Here is a 10,595-nt window from a genome sequence, read left to right on the forward strand (position 1 = left end):
AAAAAAATACAAATGGGCGTAGGTGTGGATGCATCTTTTTAAAAAAAATTCAAGGGAACATATATAGGTGTGAAACTCTACCAAGTCAAGATCTAGTCAAACGTAAAGCTCCAAATTATTCAGGATATATTGAAGAAATTATCACTACCCAGTCAAACTTGCAATAACCCTAAATTTAAAATTTCTTAACTACCTTAAAATTCTCTTCATCCCAATTTAACAAAAAGATAAAATCTCAAAATAATTATCGATTTAGAAATTCAAAATAAAAGTTAGTAATTATTTTCAATTGTATCCTTATAATAAAAAGGAACATCTTTTTTCTTAAAGTACTTAATTTTTTTAAAAATATCTAATATATAAATATAACTTAGTAAATTATATCTTGTTTTATTTTTCTTAATTAACATAAAAAAATAAAGCGATAATTAAAATGAGTCGGAGGGAGTAGAAAAATTCTGTTAACTTCTTTGTGTCGACATTATTATATGGCCACACATCATATATATTTTTCTTAATTAACATAGAAAAATTTAAAACAATAATTAAAATGAGTCGGAGGAAATAGAATAATTCTGTCAACTTCTTTGTATCGACATTATTATATGTGCCACACATCATATATATTTTTCTTGATTAACATTAAAAAAAATTTAAAACGATAATTGAAATGAGTCGGAGGGAGTAGAATAATTTTGCCAACATCTTTGTATCGACACTATTATATGTGTCACACATCGTGTATACATGCAACGCCATTTATAAATTAATAGCCATGTCATCTTCGATGCAATAATTTAACGACGAAGAATAAAATTAAATTTTATTAACTTTATTACTTATCCTACAATAAATTTAACACTTAATACTATTGGCATTCTAAATTTAATGCTATACACCATGTATAAATTAATTAATAGCCATGTCATCTTGGATGCAATAATTTAACGACGAAGAATGATAGAGACCCCAAAGGAACATTTTATTTAAAAATAAAATATAAAAATTGATAGTCATTATTGGCAAAGCATCTTATGAATGGAATTAATTAATTAATTAATTAATTAAGTAATTGGGGCTCTAATTAGACGACAAACGAGTCTTAATTCAATGCAAGTCCATTATTTGGGTCATGAAAATAAAAGATGAGAAAATGACAGAAAGCCATCGTGATCCATTTTTTCGAGTTGATTTTTTATCACTTAACTAATTATTATTCCTCTCTTCATTTCATTTGCTCATTTTTATATAGGAAAAAAATACATAAAGTAACATACTTAAGTATTAAATTACAAAAAAAATAGCAACACTTTTATCAAATTATATTTTATAGCATATGTATTTGTATTTTTGTAGCAACAGTTTGCAAAAATACAAAATACATATTGATTATAAGGGCAGTAAAAATCATATGTATTTGTAGTTTTGTAGCAACAGTTCGCAAAAATACAAAATACAACTTGCAATATTATGTAATTATGAAACTGTTGCTATGAAACTCATAATTAAGAGGATAAGTATGTTATTTCTGAATTTTGTCCTTTTATATATCACATTTTAACTAGACATACAATTTAATAAATAAGAACTTTGTAAAGTTTATTAAATTATCTTTTCTAAAAAAAAAAAATTTAAAAAGAAAAATGAAAAGGAATACTCTACTATGTTTAAAATTAAATATGACCAATAAAGATAAAAGAGAAATTATATCTTTAAATAATTATCAAATAAAAAAATAACATTATTTTTAGGACAAATAAAAAAGAAAATTACTCAGCATAAAATGGATAAAGGGAGTATATCATAAAGTGACATCGAAGAACATTTAAATAAATATTTTTTCTTAAAATAATAACTACCATTATTAGTTAAATGATAATATAAAAAATAAACCTAAATGTACTTTTCGATGACCTTTATAATATTAATCCCCACGTGATTTTTATGCAACTTGACTATTAAAATATTGATTTCAGATAGGTTTAGAGAATTTGTCATTTGCTTTCACTAGAAATTATCTTAATCCCCTTATCTGGTAATGTCCCCACCACTTATCAACTCGTGATTAAAATAGAAAAGATTAGATTAGTTTGAACCCTTATCATTTTAAAGTTTAAACACATAATTTAATTCAACTTTCTTTTATTTTTTTCCTTAAAATGAAGGAAAAGACAAAGAAGAAATTAGAAAGAAATAAAGTGAGTGAATGGAACAAATAATATGTGACACTCACTAATCCCTTTATTCCATTTTTTATGTGTCTTACTTTCATTGCACGAAGAATTTATTTAAGAAAATAAAATGCAATCAGTAATGGCATAGCATGTAAATTTCACAAGAATCCTAGGGCTATTATCAAGTGCCCGACTATATATAGCCGGGACAATACATTTCAGTCCCATCAAGCAAAAGAAGCAGAGCAAAAACAGTCAGTTAATTACCTCGCCGGAGAAGCAGCTATCACCGGAGTTCAGTACAAGTAATTAAAAGACATCGGAGAATTTGAAATATGGCTGGAGCAAGAAAAGAGATGATGATGAATGGAGCAGAAAATATGTTAAGAAGGGAAGAGTATGGGAGGTCAATTCCAAAAAGAGGGCAAGTGAAAATCACTATAGTATTGGGATTAGCTCAATCTCTCTCTTCTATTTTCTCCAATCGCCGATAGACGGACATGCTGAGAAGATAGGAGAGTATCCAGTTTTGGAAAATTTAGAGTGTGTTGAAGGGTATTACTGTCCTTCCATAGGATCTTGAGCTTTGTATATCTTGTATTTTGTACATACAAGGCTAGTGATTTGAATAGTTTTTTGGGAATTAATTTTCAATCTGCTTCATCAGCTAAAAGTACTATTTTTCTTTCGTTTTCGTTGATTTATGCACTACTTTTTCTCTCTGTGTGTGGCAGCCTAACGGGTCTTTTGGTAGTATCTATACGATGAATGAAAAATATAGTGTATTAGTTATGCATGTATTATTTTTTATACATTATTTGGTTTGATGTATAATAAATAATACATCTTACATAATTTCTATAAAAGAAATGTTTGTTTACAAAAATGTCCTTCTTAGATTTTGTATACTTTTTTACAACAAATTCTTTTGTCATCTCAAATATAATTAGTATTGTTAAATTAATATATAGAGGTTTTGGATTAATTGCAAGACCTTCGTCTTTGCGTATGAAATATTATGCCAACAGATTAACATAGTCGAAACAAAAATAAAATATAAGACGTAAAATTAAGAAATAGTCTCAATTTTTTTTAATCATTTTAAAGATCCTTGAAGCAAAACGAAAATATGTTACAATTATTTAAATCAATTATTTATTATTGTAGATTAAAATGGTGGAAAAAAATTGTGAAATATCTTGAAAAGATTCACTATTGTAAATTAAAATTGTGGGAAAATGAATGGTGAAATATTTTGAGAGGCAAATTGAGGGATATTAAGGTCATTTAATAAGTTAATGGGTGGTATAGTAATGCACACCTTAATACACAATAAAGTGTATAACTAATTAGTTATACATTGACTAAAAATTGTACCAAACAAGGTACTGATAATACACATTTATTAATACATACATTATTTTTGCCAATACACTCTACCAAATGACCCCTAAGAGATTAATAAATGCTTATAAGCACGAGTTGTAGTGTAGTGAAGGGACTATTCTATTCTGTTTAAGCCCTTCGAGAAATTCTGTTAGAACGTCACTCCCAGAATGAGCTCTATAATATGCGATTCGAATTAATCGATCTCCAATATGAGTACCGAATATCGAAAGAAAAAAAAAAAAAAAAAAACAATACAAGTAATAATAAATGTCAGCTTGAGCTTAAACTATCATGTTACTCCCCCCGTTCTCTTTTACCTATCTGATTTAACACATTCATTAACAAAATAATTATTAACATAACTATTTTACCATAATACTCTTAGTAATCAATGGTACCTATCTGATTTAACACATTCATTAACAAAATAATTATTAACATAACTATTTTACCATAATACTCTTAGTAATCAATGTTTACTATTGTATCTTAAAATTAATTTAAAAAATAAACAATTAATGCTCAAAATAAAATTAAAAATAAAAAGATTATCTTTCATAGGACAAAAACGAACATATAAAATAAAAGTATAATTAGAAGAAAAGAATGTAGAGTTTTCTCTATAAAAGTTATTTAAAGAAATTGGTTTCGTGAAATAAATTTAAGTACGTCGAATTTTGTGTAGATGCTTCAAACTTGTCTCTGCTGTTGAAAGATACTGGGAAGAAAAGAAAATCTATACACCAGCTTTAAGTTTGAATTGGATGCAAGGTTAATCAAATATGAGGGCGGAAAACCGTTTTTAAGTAAAAAAAACACAACGACAATAAAATAAATTAATACTAGTTAGCAGGAAAATGTGAGAGAATTTTGTGAAGGTCATATTTTACAATTAAATTCATTCAAAAATTATATCACACCAACAATAAATAAAAACCGTCCATCATCTACCATGACATATGAATTAAACATCAGAGCAAGACACCCAGCTACTGGTATTTAGAATCATAAAAAGGGGTGGTAGAAACGATAAATATAAAATCAAAATTTGGTCACTCATCCATCTGCAATCCAATGTAAGGTGGGTGGCATAGGCAACTGATGAACTGCTTGTGCTCGTTATCCAAAATTATTGCTTGATCAACTTCGATTTCTGGGAGACCAGACAGATTTATCTTTCTTTGCTAGGTAACTGGTTAACATCTGCAACCACCAACACATATGGATGTATTTGACAGACAGCATTTATGCCTCGATGGGGTTATGTGTCAGAAAGCAAGTCTTCAGTCCCAGTCAATTTTGCAAACTCATTCTCATTAATAGCTCCCTTTTTTAGCTTTTTCAATAGGCGGTACTCCCTCGTAATCTCATCTTCATCTTCAACCAACTGTATAGCACGTCTCTGTTTGGCAGTTTTCTTTCTCATGGCAGTTGCTGAATTTGCTTCTTTTTTACGTCTCTGTGCCTTCTGTTCCTCTTGTTGTGCCATTGCATCCCTTTTCACTTGCAAATTCTTCTTTCTTTGCTTCTCTCTGGACTTGTCCCTGAGTAGAAAAGGTAACGGCTAAATCTCAAAGGCCATGATTCCACAAGAAGTTAAATATTTAGTGACCAGTACTTTGGGTTACACATTGGCACGGCCCTGAGAAAAATATAATGATAATGACAAAACACACTGAAACTGTCTAATTTGTAGGATTCCAACAATTAACTTACTTATACTTGATATCGTCCAGGTTGATATCTGTAACAGAAGTAAATCCCTTCGTAGAAAGAGAATGATGCTTCACCTCAGGCACAGAAGGAAGCTGCAAAAGACCATATCCCATGCCTAACTTTCCAATCTCAAGCTCCTTCCACCTGTAAATAGAGAACTAAGTTGAAGAGATGGAATATAACAATAATGTCATATTGCATCATGGCCTCAACTTACCTCAAAATGTAAGAGCAGTTATGCTCTTTATATGCACGGATGTATGACACAAAGGCTCTGAGTCCTTTCTCCATTACATCACGATCTTTCTTTGCTGCTGCTCGTATCTGGAAAAAAGAAATATCAGTAACAAACAGATTCATTAGTCAACTGCAGCATCTTCTTTAAAAAAAATGGAAACTACACAACTCTGGATCTTATTATGTTGAACTCTAATTAGAATTTTTGAGCTGATGATCCTCAAAGTACTAACTCATGGCCCTGGAGGAACATATGCATATCAAAGTACATGTTGGAAGTGATTTGTTTTGTGTGGCTAGTTACAAGAAAGGCATGCTTGACACAAGACAACCTTCAGAAAAGAGGTTCTCAGCTCTGTAACAGGTTTGCATATTTGTGGAACAAATTCAGATGGTTTAATTGTTCTGTCCCATTGTTTCACAACTTTGGACTTATTTCTCAATATGATGGGTTTACAATGGACAATGCCTGAAGACACAATTGATTTGATGAGAAGCTGGTATAGAAGGGACTTGTCAAAAGAACAACATAAATGGCGGAGAACTATCCCATCTACCATGTGCTGGACTGTTTGGAAAGAGAGAAATACAAGAAGCTTTGAAGATATGGCTAGCTCTATTTTTTTTGAAAGGAAAAAAACAAAGAACTGTATACTTTTGTTTTCTTTTTGGTGTAAAGAGGTTTGATTAACGATGCAAAATCTCTGTTGCGCACATTTGAATCCATGCTGATTTGATGTAAAGCTGGAGCTTTTTGTAAATATTCAAGCACAATTCGTATTGCATTTATATGACGTACCTTTTTCTCAGTTTTTTTTAAAAAGCAACTAGACAAACTAGAGGAATGAAAGCATTTGCACTACGAAGCAAGGGGAAAGAGAATTATGGCACAATGGGCAATGGCATAATTTAATTCTTACTTCATCAATAATATCGGGAGCGTCAAAGGCACATTCCCCCTCTTCTAAGTAAACATCTTTTAAACGCAAGAACTCCACATATGCTTCCTCCTAAAAAGACAAAGACAGATCATAGTTAATACGTAGGTTGGGAGTAACCCTGGTAGACAATATATTCAAACAGCCTCCAAGAAGTTTGATACACTATAGAAGTGCAAGACCTGACCTTTGGTAATAGAAAAACAACAGCACTTCCTTGTCGACCCAGCCTAGCTGTTCGGCCTACTCTATGTATAAACATTTTATCATCCTGAGGGGGGTCGTACTGCACAAGAAACAAATAAAAGAAAATACATCCATGTAAGTTCCAACTGTCTGTTATCATGCTCATAATCACATGCACGACTAACTATTGAACAACATTTTATTAGGGGAGTGGTGGTTCATATTTTTTCCACAAACCTCCATCTGTAAACCTGTTAATGAAGAATTCAGTGCCTTTGGTGTGGTTACCGGGTGTGCATAGAAGGCCCAAAAGCATTTATGGTTGGCATTTCAAAAACAGGTGAAATATATTTCCTGAATTATTTTTAGATTTTGCAAAAACTGAAAAACTTTTTCTCTGGTGTTTGACCAAATCAAATTTTCAGAAAAATTGAAGAGTTTCTTGAAATGATTTTGCAACACTTCATGAAAACAAATGCCAACTAGATCGTTCCTAAACATAATACATATTCTCTAAATGCTGTCGTGTGACTCATATATAAACCATGTAACTTTTTTTATAATGATATCATGTTATTGAATAGGGGAAGGCAACAGTCAACAACGTGTAATACTAACTTGACTACAAGGGAGTTAAGTAACCTTTATCTCACAAAAAGAAAAAAAAATGACTACTAGGGAGTTTCTAGATCTGCTGCACACATTCTCAGTTCTTTAAGTTCGGGTGGTGGAGTGATAAAGTAAGAAGCCCTTCCCATCTCTCCAACCCCCCAAAACCAACCAAGAAAAAGGGGAAAGAAACAAGATAATGAGTTCATTAGCCAAAAATATTATGCCCACAAGAAAGTACCTGTATAATATAATCAACACCTGCAATATCAAGGCCACGTGCTGCTACATCTGTGCATAAAAGAATACCACTGGAAAGAGCAGTAAACGATGCTAGTGCTTTCTCCCTTGCACTCTACAAAAGTTTTAAGACAGTAAATTTCTTGAGCTGCTAGAACACGTTCATAAAATGATAGACCTTCATTAAGAATTTCATAAGATAAAAGGCCTTTATATTTAAAATGTCGACAAATGTACCTGCTTCATCTTTCCATGAAGAGAGATTAACAAAAAACTTTTCAGACAAGAGAGACGTGGAAGAACAGTTCCCCAATAATCAACACAAGCACAAGTCATGAAATAGCTGCAAAAGTAAAAATTATCAAGTACCGAACAGGCGAACACCAAAATAATCTCCTACCAGCTATGCATATAAAATTAATATCTATATACAATTCGGGAATCCGGGAAAGTTAGCTCACATTATAATTTTCTTTGACTTGTTCTTCATTATGAGATGTACAAGCTGCGATGATTTCTTGTCCGCTTCGCATTCAAGATACTGTCAAATTGAAGAAATTCTAGAATATGGTAACATGCACCTAGACATAAATAATCTTCATTTGGAATAAACGAACACTCTGGAACAGTGGGAAATACCTCAATATGAAGTCCAGAAGGTGTTTTTGACGAGGTCAAATTTACTGACGCAGAACCACTCAACTGTTTTGCTTCTGCCCGAACTTCAACCCTGACAGGATTTCTTAATCCTGCCTTTGATAGTTCTTCAACAGCCTCAGTTTGAGTAGCAGAGAAGAGACCCGTTCTACGAAGCTTAGGTAAATGAGAAATGATTGAATTTATCTGCTTCTCGAATCCCATGCCTAATAGCCTATCAGCCTCATCTAATATCAGGATCTGTACAAGTGATATGGTGGTTGCTGAGTGGCTAATTAAGATGCAGTATGTCATATCAATACAAAATACCGAACACCATGGACAAAAGAAAGGTTGGGGAAAGGGGGAGGACTCAACACACAGTGTTCCATTTATTGACAGCCAATAGACTTGCTTGTACGAACAAGTAGAAAGTCAGAGACTAAACAAAGTTTTAGAAGATGCAGGAAATCAGAGACCACTTAGGTCAGAATGTGATTATAGGCAATCATGTACAAACTTATGATGTAAAATGGTGATAAAACTTAACTCCATTTGGTAAGGCTGAACTTAGCATTACTCTAGCGCACAAATGGAAAGCTTTACATAAATTTAGCACAAAAGTATGTAGTTAAATTGTTTTAACATAGGGCATCTGGCACTTTTATTTTCTTTTTTAAAGTATCATAAGAAAAAAATAAATTATCATCTTTCAAGATAAAAGAATTGATACTTCTAAATTCCCAAGCAAACTTTATCTTTAAGAGTAAACAAATGGTTAGCAGCTAAACATATACAGCAGAACCCCAGCAAACGAATTTGATACTCCTTAAATTCCCAAGCAAACTTCATCTTTTGAAGTAAGCAAATAGTTAACAGCTTAAAAATCACTGTAGCACTTGAGCACAAAGCTCTTTGTTTTCAACTGAATGAGGCATGAAAGTTTGAAACCTCAAGATCCCGAAAGTCCAGTATATCCATGCGCTCCATTATGTCATATAGCCTCCCAGGCGTACCGATCAACAAATTTGCTCCTTCCTCCTCTATCTTTCTGATATCTGCCTTTACTTCTACTCCCCCAACAAGGAGCATAGGCCTAACATTTGCTAAGGTGGAAATGAACGGTTGAGCAACGTGAAATATTTGTGATGACAACTCCCTGGTGGGTGATATAATTATACCCATTACCTGCAAGGGCACCAAAGAGACGGACGGCTAAACACAAGAAGAAAACAACATAGAATTAAAGGAAGAAACAGAAAGGATAACAAAAGCATATCACAAGATCGTTATTGGCTGTCAAATGGGTCTATTTAAATAAAACATCATGCCATAAGCATGGAAGATTCATTTTTATAAAGTATAACACGTGCATCACAGATTAGTTTGTGCCTTTTCTTTGAAACGTAACACCCTTCAACGAGATTGGACGGTTTTATTTATCTGTTACAACAAGTTCTAGGGTTGAAGCCTGAAGGCAACTTGTCCTCCATTCTGTACCGTTCCTCATGTTACCTTGATTTATTTACATTAAAAAAGGAGGCAGATATAAATGTGGCAGTACTATCTTACTATAGCTGAAGCAAGACACTGTCAAATGATAACCAGACAACAATAGACTTATCATAGAGCGACCTCCAGTTATACTAATCTTGTAGCACCACCCAACTGGCAACTTCTACTGAATCAAGTTTAGGTATATTCTAAGACAGGAACACCCTAAACAATCCAACTAGCTGATATCTGTTGAAGTGTGTGACCGTCTAATCTAAAAGATAAAGCTTTTGCAGAGACTAAAGCTTTATAATTTTACTGTATTTTCAAAACGCCCCCAACTTGTAACTTATTTTTGATAAAATATGTGACGATTTCATCTAAAACCTTAAGCTTAATCTGCACGTATACTTTGCATAAAAAAGTCTAGTAAAGAGGAAGGAAAGGCATCATTACCTTGTGAGGTTTAAGATTCGAGGTGGAGCGACGGAGAATCTCAACTAGAGGTAAGACAAAGGCTAGGGTTTTACCAGAGCCAGTGGCGGCGTCGACAGTGACATCCTTGTAGCTACAGAGTAAAGGTATGGTGGCAGCTTGAACTGGAGTACAGAACTCGAAGCCGGAATTGGTTAGGGCTTCCAAAACTGGGGCGGAGAGCGGTGGTTCGAGGTCGGAGAAACGAGTATTCGTTAAGGCTTTGTTCTGATTCGCCGATGCCATGCCGCCGCTGTTGGTGGTTTTTCCGGTCCAACTGCCTAAGTAATGACAAGTACTTGCTAGCTAGAAATTAGACCGGTCGGGTCGAATAAAACCGCCTCTCACGAAAGTATTGTTCCGGTTCGGCCTTGGCCTGTACGCGGCTCTCTGGGAATGTAGGTTAATAGGGGGAAAAAACTTTACCACTCCCCATGTTTATTCAAATTAACTAATTTAGTCACTTGTTTCGTATAATTTTTTATCATTTAAAATTAGATAA

General features: G+C 33.0%; 1 protein-coding gene across 1 annotated transcript; it reads right to left on the reverse strand.

Moving 5' to 3' along the window:
* Nucleotides 1-4,390: 4,390 nt before the first annotated feature.
* On the reverse strand, nucleotides 4,391-10,595 carry LOC107859436 (DEAD-box ATP-dependent RNA helicase 18). Its single transcript, XM_016704454.2, has 11 exons — nucleotides 10,076-10,595; nucleotides 9,077-9,313; nucleotides 8,129-8,386; nucleotides 7,951-8,030; nucleotides 7,727-7,832; nucleotides 7,491-7,604; nucleotides 6,642-6,740; nucleotides 6,437-6,526; nucleotides 5,497-5,603; nucleotides 5,280-5,423; nucleotides 4,391-5,107 (listed from the first exon to the last, which is right to left on the reverse strand). The coding sequence occupies exons 1-11, from the start codon at nucleotides 10,337-10,339 to the stop codon at nucleotides 4,825-4,827; spliced, it is 1,782 nt and encodes a 593-aa protein (XP_016559940.2). The 5' UTR covers nucleotides 10,340-10,595; the 3' UTR covers nucleotides 4,391-4,824.

The sequence above is a fragment of the Capsicum annuum genome, chromosome 2, assembly GCF_002878395.1.
Source record: "Capsicum annuum cultivar UCD-10X-F1 chromosome 2, UCD10Xv1.1, whole genome shotgun sequence".
Lineage (NCBI taxonomy): Eukaryota > Viridiplantae > Streptophyta > Magnoliopsida > Solanales > Solanaceae > Capsicum > Capsicum annuum.

Bases quoted from the DNA above. Each gene is read 5' to 3' on its own strand.
- LOC107859436 (XM_016704454.2), bottom strand. From the start codon at position 10,339: ATGGCATCGGCGAATCAGAACAAAGCCTTAACGAATACTCGTTTCTCC. The intron at 7,833-7,950 runs GTGAGCTAACTT...TTACTTTTGCAG, and splicing joins AAGTCAAAGAAAATTATAAT to CTATTTCATGACTTGTGCTT. The intron at 5,424-5,496 runs GTAAGTTGAGGC...CTCTATTTACAG, and splicing joins AACTGCTCTTACATTTTGAG to GTGGAAGGAGCTTGAGATTG.